General features: G+C 40.6%; 1 protein-coding gene across 2 annotated transcripts in view; it reads left to right on the top strand.

Annotated features, from left to right (window-relative positions):
* The window catches only part of MLYCD (malonyl-CoA decarboxylase), a 62105-nt gene that overhangs the window by 19545 nt on the left and 21458 nt on the right, over positions 1-21102 (top strand). The window contains exons 2-5 of one of the 2 annotated variants that reach the window (XM_065567277.1): positions 959-1071; positions 3174-3330; positions 4182-4331; positions 13417-20851. In XM_065567277.1, the coding sequence (XP_065423349.1) occupies positions 959-1071; positions 3174-3330; positions 4182-4331; positions 13417-13848 (852 nt within the window). In that variant the 3' untranslated portion in view covers positions 13849-20851. Of the gene's footprint in view, positions 1-958; positions 1072-3173; positions 3331-4181; positions 4332-13416; positions 20852-21102 lie in introns of those variants that run through there. The other variant, XM_005292302.5, reaches the window with a different exon arrangement.

The raw sequence follows: 21102 nt of genomic DNA, 5'->3' as shown, positions 1-21102 counted from the left end.
TTTCAGGGACTGATAAACTAGTTGGGATATCTGTGAACTCTATTCGCTACCATTTCTTCGAGGGGCATCTGTCTAAAGCAGAAGCATCCATGTGTGAGTTATGCTAACTGCCAGTGTAGAGAATTGGGTTGCCAAGGTTTACAAGCAGACTCAGCTAAGCTTTTTTCACCTGACCTATGTAATCTTAGTCCTGGAGGTAACAATACAGAAAAGGTCTTTCCTGCTTTGTCAGTGCTATAGGTAGCATTGGAATAGAACATACTTACCCATTTTATTCTTTGTGCAGCCAGCAGTGAAGAGGGGTTAAAACACTTGCAAAAACAGTAGTGAACAAAGAGTAATATGCAAGTGATTTAAAAATTCTTCAGTGGTTTGCTTGCTTGCTTAGAGTATCTTACTCTTTTTAAATCTGGTTGACAAGTGGTATCTATGAATGTTGACCATAATACTGATCTAATGCTAATAACCTTCCTGATATGTGAACTGCTTAGTATTCAGCAGAGATTGAGACAGAATATTACGAGACATTCAATCTGAAAACCTTCTCCTCGATTTGTTTTTGGCATCCAAATTGATGCATCTGAGCAAATGTGTGATTTGAGATTCAGTTCTTGTCAGTGTTAGAGACCACTCAGATGCTGTTCTTGTGTGTCCTTTTCACCTTAACTGTTTTTGGGTTCTAATCTGCAGCGCACCGTAGAGAATATCTGCATACTATCTTGTAAACATTTTCCTCATTTTAGTCCTAGATTATAAGGATTTCTATTTATTCGAGCTTCAGATGATTTGCAACTAGCTTTCTCAAATGGACCCAGTAACTTGCTTAAAACTTTCAGTGTGATAATGGTAAAAAGTAAACAAAAAATCCTTAGTGAAATAGATAGATGGCCTTGTCCCAGTTTATCTTGCACCCAGTTTATTCAAAGTAATGAGTCAGTTTTTCTCTTCCCGTTTCAAGGAAATGAATGGCATGCTAAAGAGCATGCTTTCAGAATGGTTTTCTAAGGGATTCCTAAACCTGGAGCGAGTCACCTGGCAGTCACCTTGTGAAGTTCTTCAAAAGATTAGTGAGTAAGTGCCAAGAATTTCCAATGTTTGTTGATGTAGTTTGAACAATGGGTTGGCCTTTCTGCAGGCCCTTGTGTAGATCCCACCTCAAGAAATTGCATTCCTATGCTATACTGCAAAGTATGATTAAAGAATTGCAACCTTACACATATTATTTAGCACATACATTGATTTTAACAGAATTATGTAGATCATAAATAATATCCTTGGGGCGTGAGATGATTCATACTTAGGGTCTTTTTCAGCATAAATTAGAGCTGTAGGCTCTGGGAGAGTATGCTTAGAGCCAAGAAGAATATCTCTTGTGATGGCCATAAAAGACATACAAGTCTATTCTGCTGCTGGTGAACTCTACACAGTAAGGAGTCAGTGTAGTGTACCAAGACCATACATCTAATCAAATATTATTGTAATTCTTCTGCAGTCATGTATAGTGGTAATTTAAAGTATGCAGAATCCAGTGTAAAATATACAGTTAAAGCTTTGTTATCCAGCATGTTCAGGGAATGGGTAAGTAAAAAATTCCGGTTAATTCAGGGAGAAGGAGTTTGGATGTAGGAGGAGGATTGGGAGGCCAGGAGGGGGGGTGCGGGGCGCAGGCCCTGGGAGGGAGTTTGGGTGTGGGAGGAGGCTCGGGACAGGGGGTTGTGGTGCGGGCTGCCAAATCTGGGCAGTGCTTACCTCAGGCGGCACCCCGCAAGCAGCAACCTGTCCAGAGAGGCGCAGCCAGGAAGCTCTGTGTGCTGCCTCCTCCTGCAGGCACCGACCCCGCAGTTCCCATTGGCATGGTCCCTGGCCAATGGGAGCTGCGGAACCAGTGCTCGGGGCGAAGCTGGAGTAGCGCACGGAGCCGACTGGCCGCGCCTCTCCGGACACATCGCTGCTTGTAGGGAGCTTCCGAGGTAAGTGCCGCCCGGATCCGGCACCCAAAACCCCTCCCACATCCCAACCACCTGCCCTGAGCGCCCTCCCACATCCAAACTCCCTCCCAGACACGGTACACCGCACCCACTCCTGAAATGCCGGTTTATAGAGCTTTCTAGTTTGTAAAGTGCTGGATAACACAGCTTTTCTTGTAAATTGAGGTCAAGTTTATACAAGTGCCTTGACAATCGACAATATTTATTTCTATCTTCCTGTCCTGTATTCAAAATTGATTCAGTTGGAAATGTGTGAATCAAAGTTCTATTGTGTTGATTTTTTTTTTTGTTGCCATACTTGAACTCTAAAAAAAGCTTTCAAGAAAACAACATCTCTAAGAAAGAGTTGTGAGGGTAGGCAACTTCATCTGTTCTTTGTAACACAAAGAAAGTAAAATGATGATACAATCTAGATCTGCAAATCAAAAATAAATGTTATTTAGTTTAATTAAGACTATATGTGATTAATCTGTGGATAGTGATAAATTAAAGGATTTGAATAGAGTACTAAAACTGGTTGAGGAGAGACTTCATGTTCCTGTTTCACTGTATTACATGAATCCTTTTGAAATATTAATTTATAAAACCCTTTCACTGATATCTAGATTCCCTTTTCTAAAAAATGACACCATTCTGTGCACATGCAACAAAAGTATTAGCAATAGGATGGGATGAGGAGGCTGGATTTTTAAATGTATTTGAAAATAGCATTCCATTAGCATAGACAGTAATATTAGGAGGAACCATTTTGCGCTTAATGTAGTGCTTTTCATCTAAAGTTTTCAAAGTTCTTTACAAGGGTGATCAAATATTATCTCTATTGTACTGTTGGGAAAACTGATGCGGGAGGGGATGTGATATACCCAAGGTCATTCAGTGAATCAGTGGCATAGTGATTTAATCTGGTCTCCTATGTAAAATACAAACTGCAAATTGGAACTTTATGTTCCAGAGAAGGCTATACACAGACACAGCGTGTGTGTATGTGAGAGAGATTTTACAAAATCTGTTATGTTTCAGCTTAAGGGTGAATTTCATTTTCTCATTTCTAAGCTGATCCTGCCCTACTGATGTCAATAAGAATGTTGCCATTGACATTAATGGGAGCAGCATTGGGTTGATACAGTGGGTTGGGTGAATTCTGTCTTTTAGATGAAAATCTTAATTTTTTAACCTCCTATTCAGCTCTGAAGCAGTGCATCCTGTCAGAAACTGGATTGATATGAAGCGTCGAGTTGGGTCATATAGAAGGTGCTACTTTTTTGCCCACTGTGCAATCCCTGGGGAACCATTGATAGCCTTGCATGTAGCACTAACCAATGAAATCTCCAGCAGCATCCAGGTACAATCAGCATATTCCATACCTACTTCAATATTTAAATCGCTAAATAGGCTTGTTTAAAAAAGTTGGTTCAGAATGGATCAAAAGTCTGTGTTAAACTCTCATTTTGAAAATCCAAGTTAAATTCTTGGTGCTACTAATGATACTTATTTTTTCAAGAATAACTCCAGTGAGTTAATGATTTAGGTGATCTATGTGAATTGTAATACAGTTTTAGAATAAGTGGCAGGAATCTTTGTTCATTGAAGAAAAAGTCTATTTTGGTTGTTGTGTTAATGATACCTGCCAGTAATGGGTGGTCGGTCCCTTCCTCCTCCCCCTCCCCACCCCCCCAAAGTACAGTGAAAGCTGTGTTATCTGGCACTTTACCAACCGGCAAGCTCTATAAACTGGCATTTCTGGTCTTTATTGAAAGTCCGGTTGGCGCAGGCTCCGCGTGGCTCCCTGGAAGCGGCGACATGTCCCTGCTGCTCCTAGGCAGAGGAACGACCGGGGGGGGGATTCGGAGTGTGGGATGTGATGATTAGAATATCTTTTATACTGTGCTAGAGCTTGACTTTGTCTCAATAGATTGAATACAGTAAGAGAATGGAAACACTGTCATTATTATTAATAAATTAAAAAGTACACCTCTACCCCGATATAACGCGGTAAAGCAGCGCTCCGGGGGGGCATGGCTGCGCACTCTGGTGGATCAAAGCAAGTTCGATGTAACGCGGTTTCACCTATAACGCTGTAAGATTTTTTTTGGCTCCCGAGGACAGCATTGTATCGGGATAGAGGTGTAGTAAAATGAAATAAGTCTTGTGGTGATGGTAACTCTTACTAATTTTTTAATTGTTCTTTCACAGGCCATAGTGAAAGAGGTTCCCCCTCTAGAAACAGAAGATATGAACAAAATTACTACAGCCATTTTCTATTCAATCAGTTTGACTCAGCAGGGACTTCAGGGTGTAGAACTGGGGACTCACCTCATCAAACGAGTTGTTAAAGAACTACAGGTAGGTGTGGTAAATTACACTTTGGGTATTGTCCTGCTGGAGTCCTTTCTTTTCAGTAGTCACTGTGCCTCATTACTCAAGATGTAGAGCTGCCATGGGTTCCCATTAAGTCTTCGATGACCTTCTGAGGGCTGAAAAAGCTTTTTCCCATCTTTATTTAGTAAATTGGCACTAAAACTTAATATCGGCTCCTTGATTTTCTGTTGTTTAAGAAATAATTGCGTCTCTTGAACTCATTTGGTAGATTTCTTTAGCAAAATACCTCTTAGCTGACATAACAGATTTTTTTTCTCAGTGCATTATAGTATGTTTTGTCATTGATATATAGATAGATATATACACACACACACACCCCTCTTCTTTGTTTTTGGCAACTAATAAGTTAGATGTTTGAGGTTCAGATTTTAAAAATAATGAGGTTAGAAGAGCTTAGGAGCTGATATAGAAAGTGTAAAATAAGACCCCTTGTGGTCCAAGTCCAGGGTACAACTCTCTCCTTCTCCTTCTCTTCCTCCTCCTCCTAAAAAATGTCTTTTGTTTACCTGATTGTTTTAAACTGTTGAAGTTGAACTCTTAGTATAGGTATTTAGTTTCTACATTCATCTAGAATGTAGTATTTTGGTATAGTACAGAGAACTGTGGAATAGAATATTGCAGATAAGTCTAGGTTCACATGAAAGTAATTGCAGCTTATTTATTTATCATTGGCAATTTCTTTGCATTGTTACAAACATTTCACTGCAAGGTGAACAACTAACTGATCAACGTGTCTCCTATTCTAATTAGAGCTGATCAAAAAATGGAGTATGTGTGTGCACGCAGAAATCTTCCCTTTTTTAAAATTTCCCAACCACCTCTAATTTATATTAGAGTAGCACTCTATTGTGAACCCAAATAATTGATGTGAAGTATGGATTGTATAAGAATTTAGAACTAGCATGTGAAAACACTAATGGATTTGGGCTATTTTACCTGTTGTAACAAACACATCCACCTTTAACCATTCTAGACTCTTGGAGAAGAGTTTATTTTTCTTGTAGCTGTTAGGAATAACTGTTGGAGGATCTGTTCTTCCTATTAAGCTGAATTAACATGTTTGGAAGTGTTAGTTTAGTGAGATAGGGTATTGGAGCATATACACACAGATACATAAGTCCTTGCATAAATTGGGGCTATCAGAAATACATATATTCTGACTCCCGTTTTAATCAGAATCCTTTATATCATGAAGTAGTTGAACTTTAATGGGTCAGTTAGTTTTGTAAAGAATTTAAACAAAAGAATAATGCATTGATCCATAGTGTTGCACTAAACAATTGCTTTGAACTGTAAGCAAGGTAGATAAAATATAGTGAAAGCATTAATAGTATAAGAAATGTTTAGTATTAAACAATACTCTTACTGAGAGAGGCATTAGGAAATCCTGACTTCTCATTTTATTGGGTTAATATTTAAGCTACCTTGGCATGTGGTCAGGCACTTATGTTCCCAGGGGTTGCCCAGAATCTGTTGTGAGTTTTGGAAAAATTTGGCTTTCTGTTCCAGGATTAACTTCTGTATGAACTTGGTGTTAGATCAGACACTTAGGTTATCAACTTCTTAAAAGTAATGTTTTATTCAACAAAATTAAAATATTAAAAATACAGTCACGTTTGCTTTTTTCAAGATGGTATTGAAAAGTCTCAGTGCAAATCTACCAATTTAAATGTAGGGATGTTTAATACCTGAGAGAGGCAAACAGGCCTGTTTTTCACTGTAACGATCTCTTCGTAGATGTGGAGACTAAAGAAGTTAATCACAAAAGTATCTGGAAAAGATGGGGAGTGAAATTTACACACAGTGTTATAACCCTGTCGTGCAAAGTGGTGTTCTCCCTTGATTTTAATGACAGCTGAAGATTCTCAGCAACTTTGAGAATAGACCCTACAAAGCTAGAAATCCTTTAGTGTCCTGAATTAGGATTCATAGTGTTGTTACAGAGAAATTCAAAATCCAAGCATTATGAGCATTAAACATTTTAATTTTGGCTTTAGACAGGCACTTAGGAAGTTGTCTTATTAAAAGTTTAGCTTGCTCATGTTAAGTGCCAAACTAAATTGCTGTGTTTTGCTCTACTTGCTGGGTGTCATTCCCATAGATATTAATATTGTTAGGCTGTAATATTATTCTCATGCCTTGATTTTAAAGAATAATCCTTGGGGAGAATAAACAAAGAGAGTATAATGACAATGTGGGAAAATATGTACTATTATTTATTTGTTTACACTCCACTATATTTGATTAATTCCAAATCACTTAATTTCAAGCCTCTGTAACTTTTAATTTCCTAAGGAAATGACCATGTTCTGGATGTTGCCATCTTGAAAATGTTTAAATGTAAGAATTAGTGAGAACCTGATAGCTGAGCATTTGGCAGAATACTGAAGCTACAATTTAATTGTGTATTGGAATCTGGAAAATTTTAGGAACAAATTGATCATCTGTACACAGGGCTTCTGAACAATGTGTTTATTTTGGAATACAGTCACTGTGCTTTTATGTATCAGTGTATTGAAGATTTTGATTGTGTAATCATGATTTGTAAAAGCCCTTGTGATGGATGGCTATGAGCTTTGGTGTGTTCTGTGACTAGTTTTTAGATCAAATGTAATAGGGAAAAACATATTTGATGGAAAAACAAAATAAGTGAGCAAAAGGAACACTTTTCTCAAAAAACCCCTAAACCTTCATGTTTGAAGTATGCAAGAGAAAATTATTTCAAATAAATTCTTGCCAATGTGTTGGAAATAGAAATACTTCTGATGGATTTGCATTATGGAATAAGTATAATAAGATATTTCTTGAAGCAAGGTCTTTATAGATTCTAATATTCCCCACTGTGGAAATACCAGTGCTGTCTGAAAAAGGTCACTAGCTATTTTTTTTTATAATGGTAGGGGGTTGTGTGAATTGTATTCACCTTCTTGGTTTTCAGACAACTGAAACATTTTCGCTTAATCGTAAAAAATAACAGAATAAAAACCCAAACAGTGAATCAAACTGAGAACAGATGTGACTGATTTCAACCCAAAAATGGGATGGGAGGGGAGGGATTGTTAGCAACTGAAAATCAACCTGTAAAATGGAAAAAAACTTGATATTAATTTTAGACCTCACAACACACATCAGTAATTATGCTTTGTATTCATACGTGTTGAACGATGTTACATAAACATTAGTCAATACATAAATATTTGTCAATTTATTACTTTTCTTTGTAAAGCACTTTGAGATCTACCGATGAAAAGCTCTGTATGAGAGTGAAATATTTGCATATTCAGTGTTTTTTAGATTTAAATGGCACATGGGGTCTCCATCAGTTTTACCGTTTCAATTTGTTCTAATGTCATAAAAGAGTAACCTTTTAAGTAGACTACAAACTGAGTTGAAAGTTTGTTCAAAATATTAAGAACTGAATGATTTATGAAACATTTTCTCTTTGGGAGAATTTTGTGAAATTCAAAGTTCTTAATTTCCTCAGACTGAAAAACTTGGGCTTCATTTCAGCTTATGTTTTCCAGAAAGTTTTATTATTAGAAAGATGAAAAAGGCTAAGTATTTCAGAAGAGCACTTAAAAAATTTCCCAACAACCTGTTTTTTGTTGTCGTATTCAGAAAGTTGTGTATGGATTGGATAATCACAAACTTTAGTAGAATCAAGAAAAAAATTATTGAGGTTTCTTCAGAAAGAAATAATATAGGTCAGGGGTCGGCAACGTTTGGCACGCGGCTCGCCAGGGGGCTGGGCCAGTTTATTTACCTGCTGACACGGCAGGTTCGGCCGATCGCGGTCCCCACTGGCCGCGGTTCGCCGTCCTGGGCGAATGGGAGTGGCGGGAAGCCGCGGCCAGCACATCCCTCGCCCGCACCGCTTCCCGCCACCTCCATGGGCCCGGGACGGCGAACCGCAGCCAGTGGGGGCCGCGTTCGGCCGAACCTGCCGTGTCAGCAGGTAAATAAACTGGCCCGACCCGCCAGGATGCTTACCCTGGCAAGCCGCGTGCCAAACGTTGCCGACCCCTGATATAGGTATAGCAGTATTGTATTGAATGTAAAACATCTCAATCTGTTGCAGGTCCACTGGCTACTACACAGCTCAAATTTAATGTAATGAATACCAAAGGGGCCAAAATGATGTTGATTTTCTTGAAAAGAAAGGTTTGTGACCAAGGGAACAAGTCAAGGTGTCAGCTCACCTAATGATTAGTAAGGAAGAAGCAGCAAATACTATTCATTCAAATGAAACAAATGTCTTAGTCATGAATATTCCAGAGGGGATGGACGAAATTTTTCTGGAATTTTACAGTACACTTAGGGCAGCTCTGTAGCTAGTTAAGTTACAAAGAGATCCATATTTCTTTTAATTAACATTTACATAATTGGTAAACTCCCATTCTCTGGCAGAAATTGAAAGATAAATTTATTAGAATTTATTAAAATAGTCACACTCTGTGGAAAACAGAAGCATGAAAATATATTTAATCATTACTCAATATACCTAACTTGTCATTGTTGCAGAACTATGTCATTCCTGTAGATCAGATGTTTAAACCACATTTGTTTAAACAAAAATATTTTCCCCTCTGCAAATGTTGCTTAATGTGGAACTATTTCACTTGGTTTATAGAACACGTGTTCTCCTAAAAGTCTGATCAGGCAGTGCTTAAAATTTTTGGTGATGCTGGAAACTAAATTATTTAAATAAAGAAATGTTGTAGGAAAAGCACTGAGAATTTGACAGTTTCATGTGAGTAATTTAGATCTCTTATTGTGTCTCAATACTGCTTCCCATCACGTCTGTGCACATGTGATCTCATTGCAGTCCCCCAGGTCACTGGAACAGCATGTGTGCTTAACAGCTGGCATCGCAGGAGATGCTTCGTATTTTGAGGCTCTCTGCCGCAGTGTCAGCATCTCTTGATCATCGCATCTCTAGATTGGCCAACTCCAGTGCGGAGTCATTTAAGGCAATACCATGTAGTCCAGAGCTGATCTGCACTGGGTGGTAGGTGCTTGACTATTGGGAGCTGGCTTGCTGAGAATGTTGTTTCGTCTGCTAACCTTGGCTTTAGTTTTCTCAATAGGATCTCTAAAGGAGAGTGTGCGGCCGAGAGTAACACCAAGGTTAGGGATTTATGGGATGAGTCAGTTTTGTCTCAAGCCAGCTGCCCTTGAGTTCACATTTGGCTACTTGGTTTGTGAGATGGAATGCACTGCCTTGCATCTTTGCTGGGTTTACATACAGTTGGTTGGCTGCATAGTACTTGTCTAGGGTGTTTAGTGTAATATGTGTCTAATATGCCAAACTCCTTGGACTTTGTGGTGATGCACAGATTATCTGTGTAGAAGCATCTTGTGCCAGGGTAGTTTGACGGGTCATTTGTGTAGATGTGGAATAATGTAGGTGCTAAAACACTATTTAGCAATCCAGATTACTAAGGGTCAGTGTGCTGAAAATGTACTATCCCAGATATTCCTATTATATCATGACAGATTCTTCTATCATTGCATGTAACATAATTAACAGTAGTTGATTTTGAGTTTGTTGGAAGTGTTACCTTCTCTGATAGAGGTTGGAATGATGGCCTCCTTTGCCCATCATTAAAATGCCACATGCTGCTATGCAGCATTACTTGAGAAAGCATGATTTTGATGGAGTTTTACACAAGAAGTTTGGAATTAATGTACAGAAAAATTGTTTATATTACAGTGTGACAAAATTTAGGAATGTGTATATATAGTAGTCTTTCAACGTACTTTACCAGGAAGAGTATTAAATTACATAAATGAAATGCATGGTACGCCTACATAATTGTGCTGTTTGTAAGAAAGGTGACCTAATTTTCGCAGAGTTGCCATGTAACGGAGCAGTGTGTAGCTGCAAAGAGATGATACGCTATTTTAATTTGCATGTTGTCCTCTTTCAGCTTTTTTGCATTAAATAAAGTAAAAACTTTTAAAGGTATTAAACGAATGATGCAGCAGGTTCATTGATTTCTTGAAATTTCAGATTCACAGACAACCATCTTTTTCTCCTCCTGGTGCCTTGTTGTAAAGCTTCCTCATTGTACCTTATTCTAGCCACATGGGCAATCAATGACAATATATATGATGTGTTCACTTACCCTTTTTCCCACACCATAGGGATATTCTTACTCTGTGTGAAGCTCTGGAAGGAGAGTTTTTTGTTTCTGCTCCCATATCAACTACTTTTCTGTTGCAGTGAAATATTCTCCTTGTCTACAAGAAGGCATCTCACTTTCTCCACCTCAGAACAGTATTTTGGTTTGTCTCCATGATTTTGAATGAAAACCATTTAAAAAAATAACTGGTATCAAAAGGAACCAATGTCAGAGAGCTGAAGTCAGACAAATTCAAATGAGAAATTAGGCACCTCTTTTAACAGTGGGGGTGATTAACCATTCGAAGAAACACCTAAGGGAATTGGTTAGATTCTCTATTTCTTGAAGTTTTTCAAGACTGGATGCCTTTCTGGAAAGTATGTTTGCTCCAAACATAAGTTATTGGGCTCAATACAGGGGTAACTCGGAGAAATGTCATGGGCTGTGATATACAGGATGATCTAATAGTCCCTTCGGGCCTTAAACTCTATGAATCTATGAAAAGCCACTTTTTAATCCCACGTCTGACTTTTTTATTTTATTTATTTATTTATCTTTGTAAAAACAACTCGTCCTTATTTGGGTTCTAGCTATTCTATTTTTCTGCAGTGCCAAGATGCTAGTTGACTCTGCAGTCTTTATCAGGGATGATTTTATGTCCCTTTCCAGGTCATTGATAAAAATGTTAAAGAGTGTAGGGCCAAGAACTAATCCCTGCAGGAACCCACTAGAAACACTGAGTATCATTTGTTACTGTGCTCTCCAAGAGTTTCATAGTGTTTTAAACTACACCCGCAATAGTTTCCACCCATCCTAGTATTTCTGGGACCGTCTCACATTTGCAGGGTGATGAAGCAGTCCTGCAAACCTCACTTTCAGGATGTCAACATTTTTGTTTGTTTGTTTGTTTTTAAATAACAAAAGGATCTATGCAACATACTGCTGACACTAAAATAGAACATCATGTTTCAGTGCGACATCCTGTTCACGTTTGTCCCATTGGCTTTCTTAGTTATGCATAACTGTTCTACTGTTACCTTGCACCTCTCACTTTTTTTGTTTATTGCATCTGTCTGGGGCAGAGAGTTTAGTTTTTCTTTATTCAGCACCTAGCACAACTGGGTGCTCTGCCTTGATTGGAGCTCTAGGTAATACAGAACTAATGTTAGGCCAGACTCTTATAAATGGAAGCCTTTTGACTCATTAAAGTCAGGAAAATATAGGTCCATATCCAATAATGTTGGACAAACAAAAATTATCAATCCACTTGTCCTTTCTCTTTTCTATGGGGCCAAAAGTGCCAGTCATGATTTCCTTCTTCTCTCAACTGAATATACTAGCTTCCTAAAGGAAATTAAAGCTGCAGGTGAAGGAATAATACATATTTAAAATGTCATAGTAATGACATTTCTAGGTGCATATTGTCTTTCCTGGGATGAATACACGCTTTAAATCAATAAACTAGCAACTTAATGATCACAGTTTACTAGTTATTATATTTTATGAATGTTTCTCTCATAGAGCACACTATATCCTGAAAAGATTTAATTTTCAGTATGAAATATGGTAATTTTTAGGGGGGGGGAGCAAGGAGAGAAAGGGGCTTACTCAGCGGGATACCAGGAGCATTTATATTAAAATAAATTTTTTTGAATCATAGCAATCAAAATAAGGTATTATCATCTTAAATCCAGTTTTTGTTCTGAAACGCAGTCTGAATGAATGGCACCCCACTAATCAGTCTGTGATTTCTAACCAACTTCAAACAGGCTAATTCTAACCAGTTCTTGTAGATTAAGATCACTTGTTTTTAAACAGATGTATTGTGTTTCCAGTCTTACAAAATCAGAAGCTCAGCCTGTTACATTGGCTATATTCAATGAAAATAATGGAGCGGACTCAGTAATCAAAAGCTTTTTCTTGTCCTGAATTTTCAGCAACATTTCTTGTTTAAGATCAAAGCATAGCTTCGTTTACTTTAGTGTAAAAAGGTATGCTGACAACATAAACACCCAGGTGCACAAAGGATCAGTATGTCTACTGAAAGGATAAGAAAAAAATATAACATTTCAAAAAATCTTTTTGTAAGCATTTAAACATTACTTAATTGAACATTGTTGTTTGTCAGCTTCAGAACATTTTTGGTAAGAACAACTCCTTTGTGTGCAGTAGGATTTTTTTTATGTCAACCTCATATCAGCTAGGACTGCTGAAGTCACCTTGCATGTAGATACCTGGCCAAAGACCCTGATTTCCTAATTTAACTCTGCAAGATATTGAAGGGAAGGGATGATATTTAATAAAAGGCCATTTAAGCAGCATTAATAAACTGAGACAAAATGTTGCTAACATGTCTGCATAACTAATAGGTGGAGAAGGGCTCAGTACTAGAATTTATGAAATTTAACAGCATTTAAAATGAAGGGCTATGCTCTCATTTTATTTATTTATTTATTTATTTATTTATTTATTTTGTATGATGACTTCTGTGGCCCCTCTTCTCCACTCACATCATTCCTCCCCTTTCTGTTATGTGATTTTGGGTAGGTTATTGGCAAGAAGGAGATGGGGCATAGAAGGTTATTAGAGCCAGTTCTGTTTGTCTCTTTCTGGGTATGTCTACACTACGAAATTAGGTCGATTTTATAGGAGTCGATTGTGTGTGTCCCCACTAAGCGCATTAAGTCGGCGGAGTGTGTCCACAGTACTGAGGCTACCGTCGACTTTCGGAGCGTTGCACTGTGGGTAGCTATCCCACAGTTCCCGCAGTCTCCGCCGCCCATTGGAATTTTGGGTTGAGCTCCAAATGCCTGATGGGGCAAAAACATTGTCTCGGGTGGTTTTGGGTACGTGTCATCAGGCCCCCCTCCCTCCCTCCGTGAAAGGAACGACAGACAATCGTTTCATGCCTCTTTTTCGTACAGACGCCATACCACGGCAAGCGTGCAGCCAGCTCAGCTCAGCTCAGCCGCCGCTGTTGTGTCTTGGGTGCTGCTGGCAGCAGACGGCGCAGTAGGGCTGCAAACCATCGTCATCGAACGACCGCTTCCTCTGCCACTCTGCTCTCCTGCAGACGCCATACCACAGCAAGCATGGAGCCTGCTCAGATCACCGCGGCACTTATGAGCACTGTAAACACCACGCGCATTATCCTGCAGTATATGCAGCACCAGAAACTTCAAAAGCAGGCAAGGAGGCAATGGCAGCGCGGTGATGAGAGTGATGAGGACATGGACACAGACTTCTCTCAAAGCACAGGCCCTAGCAATTTGGACATCATGGTGGTAATGGGGCAGGTTCATACTGTGGAACGCCGATTCTGGGCCCGGGAAACAAGCACAGACTGGTGGCACTGAATAGTGTTGCAGGTCTGGGATGATTCCCAGTGGCTGCGAAACTTTCGCATGCGTAAGGGCACTTTCATGGAACTTTATGACTTGCTTTCACCTGCCCTAAAGCGCAAGAATACCAAGATGAGAGCAGCCCTCACAGTTCACAAGCCAGTGGCAATAGCCCTCTGGAAACTTGCAACGCCAGACGCTACCGGTCAGTCGGGAATCAATTTGGAGTGGGCAAATCTACTGTGGGGGCTGCTGTGATCCAAGTAGCCAATGCAATCACTGAGCTGCTGCTATCAAGGGTAATGACTCTGGGAAATGTGCAGGTCGTAGTGGATGGCTTTGCTGCAATGGGATTCCCTAACTGTGGTGGGGTGATAGACGGAACGCATATCCCTATCTTGGGACCAGAGCACAAAGGCAGCCAGTACATAAACCGCAAGGGGTACTTTTCAATGGTGCTGCAAGCACTGGTGGATTACAAGGGATGTTTCACCAACTTCAACGTGGGACGGCCGGGAAAGGTACATGACGCTTGCATCTTTAGGAACTCTGGTCTGTGTGAACAGCTGCAGCAAGGGACTTACTTTACAGACCAGAAAATAACCAGTGGGAATGTTGAAATGCCTATAGTTATCCTTGGGGATCCAGCCTACCCCTTAATGCCATGGCTCATGAAGCCATACACAGGCACCCTGGACAGTAGTCAGGAGCTGTTCAACTATAGGCTGAGCAAGTGCAGAATGGTGGTAGAATGTGCATTTGGACGTTTAAAAGCGCGCTGGCACAGTTTGCTGACTAGGTTAGACCTCAGCTAAACCAATATTCCCATTGTTATTACTGCTTGCTGTGTGCGCCACAATATCTGTGAGAGTAAGGGGGAGATGTTTATGGCAGGGTGGGAGGTTGAGGCAAATTGCCTGGCCGCTGATTACGCGCAGCCAGACACCAGGGCGGTTAGAAGAGCACAGCAGGGCGCGCTGCGCATCAGAAAAACTTTGAAAACCACTTTCATGACTGGCCAGGCTACGGTGTGAAAGTTCTGTTTGTTTCTCCTTGATGAGAACCCGCCCCTTGGTTCACTCTACTTCCCTGTAAGCTAACCACCCTTCCCTCCCCCCTTTGATCACCACTTGCAGAGGCAATAAAGTCGTTGTTTCAAATTCATGCATTCTTTATTAATTCATCACACAAATGGGGGGATAACTGCCAAAGTAGCCCGGGAGGGGTGGAGGAGGAGGGAAGGACAAGGCCACACTGCACTTCAAAACTATTGAATGCTAGCTTTCTGTTGCTTGGGCAGTCCTCTGGGGTGGAGTGGTTGGGTGCCCGGAAGCCCTCCCGCCCCGTTCTTGGGCGTCTGGGTGAGGAGGCTATGGAACTTAGCCACATAACCAATCGCCCTCCTCCCTAACAGGGGCTGCAGCAGTGGTCTGTGCTCCTGCTGTCTTTCCTGCACCTCAACCATACGCTGGAGTATATCAGTTTGATCCTCCAGTAGCTTCAGCATTGCGTCCTGCCTCCTCTCATCACACTGACACCACCTATCCTCTTGATCCCCGCCACCTGTCCTCTCGTGCGTCCCTCCTGTCCTGGCGTTCATTTTGTGCTTTCCTGCACTCTGACATTGTCTGCCTCCATGCATTCTGCTGGGCTCTTTCAGTGTGGGAGGACTGCATGAGCTCAGAGAACATTTCATCGCGAATGCGTGTGGGTTTTTTTTTTGTTTGTTTTGTTTTTTTGCCTTCTAATCTTTGCTAGCCTCTGGGATGGAGTTGATAGGGGGAGAGTTGAAACATTTGCAGCTGCGGGAGGAAAAAAGGGAGAAAAGTATTTAAAAAGACACATTTTAGAGAACAATGGTAGACTCTCTTTCACGGCGAACCAAGCTGTTAACATTACGTAGCCTCTTATATTGAGGGCCTGCCGGTTTGGTGTGAGAGATCACACGCAGGGCCAGCGGGCAACAAAATTTGGCTTGCAGGCAGACATGGTAAGCCACAGTCTTTTGGCCTTTTTTAACCTTCATAACATGTGGAAATGGTTTCAAACAGCAGCGCCCCATTTCCCATACCAACCACCCATTGGGTTGGCCATTTAAAAGGAGGGGCTGTGGTTTTCGGGTTAACGTGCAGCACAAACCCAACTAACCCCCTCACACACACCCAATTTAATGGGATGATCGCTTCACCCCTCCCCCCACCATGTGGTTAACAGCGGGGATGATTTCTGTTCAGCCACAGGCAAACAGCCCAGCAGGAATGGCCACCTCTGAATGTCCTTTAATAAAATTCCCCTATTTCAACCAGGTGACCATGAATGATATCACTCTCCTGAGGATAACACAGAGAGATAAAGAATGGATGTTGCTTGAATGCCAGCAAACACTGGGACCATACTCTGCCATGCTTTATGCAATGATTTCAGACTACATGCTACTGGCCTGGCGTGGTAAAATGTCCTACCATGGAGGACGGAATAAGGCTGCCTTCCCCAGAAACCTTTTGCAAAGGCTTTGGGAGTACATCCAGGAGAACTTCATTGAGACGTCCCTGGAGGATTTCTGCTCCATCCCCGTACACGTTAACAGACTTTTCCAGTAGCTGTATTGCCCGCAAATGCATCCAAGTCTTCAGGGCAAGTTAATCATTAAACACGCTTGCTTTTAAACCATATATTATATTTTCAAAGATCCCTTCTCCACCTTCAAGGTCCGGGAGCCCGCCCTGGGTGGGTTGGGAGGGTACTGGCTCCAGGGTGATAAACAGTTCCTGGCTGTCGGGGAAAACGGTTTCTCCGCTTGTTTGCTATGCGCTATCTTCAGCCACCACCTCATCATCATCTTCCTCGTCCCCAAAATCTGCATCCCTGTTGCGTGAGAATCCATTGATGGAGTGCACGCACAGGGGTGGGGTAGTTGTAGGGGCACCCCCTAGAATGGCATGTAGCTCATCATTGAAGCGGCATGTCTGGAGCTCTGACCCGGAGCAGCAATTTGCCTCTCTGGTTCTTTGGTAGACTTGCATGAGCTCCTTAAATTTCACGCGCCACTGCTGCAGGTCCCTGTTATAGCCTCTGTCCTTCATGCCCTTGGAGACTTTTTTCATATATTTGGGCATTTCGTCTTTTTAGCACGGATTCTTCTCCCGATACAGCGATCAGATCCAGTACCTCTTGTTCGGTCCATACTGGAGCTCTTTTGCGATTCTGGGACTCCATGGTCACCTCTGCTGATGAGATCTGCACGGTCACTTCTGAGCTCGCCACGCTGGCCAAACAGGAAATGAAATTCAAAAGTTTGCAGGGCTTTTCCTGTCTATCTGGCCAGTGCATCTGAGTTGAGAGTGCTGTCCAGCGTGGTCACAATGGAGCACTTTGGGATAGCTCCAGGAGGCCAATACTGTCGAATTGAGTCCACACTACCCCAAATTCGACCCAGCAAGGTTGATTTTAGCACTAATCCCCTCGTCGGGGAGGAGTACAGAAATCGATTTTAAGAGCCCTTTAAGTCGACAAAAATGGCTTCGTCATGTGGACGGGTGCAGGGTTAAATCGATCTAACGCTGCTGAATTCGACCTAAACTAATAGTATAGACTAGGGCTGAGAAGAGGTATCTCTCTTTGGTTCTCTACTGTCCTTTCTTTGTCTCCTAATGTCTCTTATTCTTTCTTTCCTCTCTTCCTTCCCCCTCTTTCTTGCTGTTTCCTCTTCCTTCTACCTCTTGCCACTTGTTCCTTCCATTGCTCAGTTTTTTTCTCATACATTTCTACCTGTTGTCCTTGTTGAACTCCACCTTGCCATACTTCTTACACATGCTCCCTATCAGCATTCTTCATTATTAGTGATTGTAGTGCCTATAAACTACAAGAATTTATGGCCCTGTGCTGCCTGGGAGGATACAATTTGTGTGAAGTTGGATTGGGATTATATGATCATGGCACAATCCTGCCTAATTAAATGTATGTGGGCTAGAATTGAGAACTGTGTCAAAATTTAGTACGTTGAGACTGTGTGAGCCAGTCTCATTGCTGTAATAATTTAGCATAACATTAACACTGCTCCTGCATTCTTAGGAGAGAAATGGACATGTTTTAGTATTTATTATTTGTTTTAGGTATTCCAGTGTGATATCTAACCTTTATGAATCTGTAGTTTTGTTGGGAAGTGGCTGGGGTTTATATATGAAGGGAGAAAGAGACTTCTCCTGCAGGTGTGGAAAATTGATGGCTTGCCTGAAAGGTTTTGAAATGCTGGCTTGATGCTGGCATAATTTAATGTCAGGATAAGTCTTAAGTTATATCTTTGGAAGTGATTTTTGTGTAAATTGTGATAATTAACTGCTTGGCTCACAGTTAAAGCAGGTATGGAAATTACCCTTTTCAGTGGTGATTACAGGCAGTTGTGTTGACACAAAATAAGTAGCAAAGTCTACTTAGTTTAACATGACTTTTTTAATGAGACAATGTTATTTCTTGGAACTCTGAAGTACCAAATTTAGCATTGTTTACTATCTTTGTACAGCCACCTGGAAATGGGTTAGATTTTGGACAAAGATTTTTAGATTGTTAAATGGGATTACAGGGTATTTTATTTATTTTTATTTATGGGAGAAACTGATTTTTTTCCACGTGGAGAACTTCCTGTCTCAAATTCTGCAAGACCAGACAGGCTCTGTTCTGTACTACCATTATATATTTTACATCCTTAAAAAGCTGTACACAATCCTATTAATCAAACTAACTGTTTTTCATTACATGATTACCCTCTCAGTAATTTCAGTCTCTGACTGAACCAGGGTCAGGTGACTTCAGCCAATTGACTTTGACAATGTGAAGGGGAAGAGCCCTTTCTTCTTCTTTCCCTCTAAGTTCTTTATTCTGTGTTCATCATTATGTTGTCTAAGTGATACTACTCAGTGATTCTTTGTTGAACTTGGATACGTGTGTTTAAGGTTTACCTTGTCCACGACCTCATCATTTATTCCCCTCCTCCCCCCAAACTGAGCTACATGCACCAGATGTGAGGAGTCCAGTGCATTACAGCCTCAAAGCACTTGTCTTATGGAACCTCTTCTGCAGAGCTGTGGCAGCCAGGGCAAAAGAGGAACATCTAATCATCAATATTATTGGCAGCCTAATTTTGGCAGAAGGGCTCAGCTTTCAGATAATACTCCTTCATTGCATTTGTTTGCTCTGTATTTTGGGTCAGCTAAAAGTGAAGGACTTTCCAAGGCTGCCTGAGTTCAGTGCAGACATTTGTCTGGAGCACAGTTCTATCCACTTCAAAGGGGCCAACAATATAATTGCAGTGCTGAGTCAGCTGTGAATTGGTGGCAGCATCTTCAGATGTGTAGCACCGCAAGAATTTTGTTGGTGTAAGATACTGCATGCCATCAGTGTAAGCCAAGTTATTTATGTGAAAAATAGGTAGATTTGGGAGCAATGTGCAAAGAAGGAAAACCTGTTATATAATAAACACAAAGACCACTATGTGCTAAAAGATACAGTTTAGGAATGGTGAAAAAGTCTTTTAATTTTGCTGCCAGTAAAATATTTGGGGGAAGAGGGAATATTATGAAAGAACTAAGTAAACTTTTTAGCAATATTCTATTTTTTCCCTTACAGTTTAAACACTTAATGTTTCATACATTTCTGTAACCCTTCACATGTTTTGAGTTAACCTTTGTGGACATCTGCTTGAGCAGCAGAAGGTTATTCAATTCATGGTTTCCCAAGGCATTGCAATTTTTTTAAACTTTTTTTCATTCTCCATTAAAACTCTTCATTTTTTTTTCTGACTTTGCCTTAACTTAACCCACTGTGACACATCTACTTGTAAATGCCAGTATAACTTCAAAAATGGAACCTCTGCTGTCATTTTTCATAAGGGAAGCTGCAAAACATTCTGTCATGAAGTGATCTCATTAAATCAGAAAAGACACAGCCACTGAGTTAGGAATATGTTTATAACCACTCTTTGCATTTAGTTCTTTATTTAGAAGGACTTCGGAAAATTTATAGGAATATGGGAATTGCTAGTGGTCTGTGTAGTCGAATATCCTGTCTCCGACAGTGGCTGGTACCAGACACTTTAGAGGAAGTTGCAAAGTAACCCTCAAAGTGGTTGACCTGCCCATATGGTAAACTTCCTCCTAATCTCCTTGATAAGAGGTTGACAAAGACCATGTCTACATTACAAACTTCTGTTGGCATAGCTATAGCAGTAAGGGGTATGAAGCGGTGTGATATCTGACTGACCGCTGTGTCAGCAAAAGCCCCTAGTATAGACACATTTATATCCTCAAAACTGCACTTTTACTGGTATAGCTTATTTCATTCAGGGATGTAAAATGGCTGGATTAAGCTATATCAGCAAAAGCACAGTTTTGCTGGTAAAGTTGTTTCCACAATAGGAACACTTTGGCAGTATAGTATATTGATATAGCTATACTGGAAAACATTCCTAATATAGACATGGCTTTGTGTTCTAATGTGCGAGGATATATAGGACCAGGTCTCTATCCAGTTTGCAGGTGCAAACAACTGCACACACGCTTTTTAAAGTATATGCCCTCATAAGGACGTTTTTCTAAATATGGATTTTCATTACTATTGTTTGTATTATTGCAGTCCAAGAGGCCCCAGTTTCCCCCCCCTCCCCCCGCTAAGCACTGTGTAATCACATAGCAAGACACATCCCCTGCCCAAAAGAATTAGTCTAATTTAAAACAAATGGAGGAGATTATGAAGTTGATGGCAAAACTAACAGTGATAGCCTGTGTGAACACATGTTCCAAACTGAGCAATTAACAGTTTGAATAATCTTTAAATATTAGTTGTCCTTACTAGCCATTATCAGCTGGCATTTTACCATAGGCATCAAGATAGAAATGGTTTTTGAGGTACACCTCTACCCTGATATTACGCGACCCGATATAACACGAATTCGGATATAATGCGGTAAAGCAGCGCTCCGGGGGGGCGGAGCTGCACACTCCGGTGGATCAAAGCAAGTTTGATGTAACGCGGTTTCACCTATAACGCGGTAAGATTTTTTTTTTTTTTTTTTTTTTTTTGGCTCCTGAGGACAGCGTTATATCGGGGTAGAGGTGTATTTATAGATCAGAACAGTGGCTTTAGAGATTGGTTTGTTCCATGCATAAAGTGACTCATGGGAGAAAGTATGCTGCACTAAACATTCCAGTCTCAATATTTATCTCAGTTCATAGAATGAACCTAACTCAATGTACTAGATTCACATATAAATTAGGT

This window comes from Chrysemys picta, chromosome 14, assembly GCF_011386835.1.
Source record: "Chrysemys picta bellii isolate R12L10 chromosome 14, ASM1138683v2, whole genome shotgun sequence".
NCBI classification, from domain to species: Eukaryota; Metazoa; Chordata; order Testudines; family Emydidae; genus Chrysemys; species Chrysemys picta.
The sequence above is the reverse complement of the archived record's forward strand: the minus strand, read 5'-3'. Positions and strand labels throughout refer to the sequence as shown.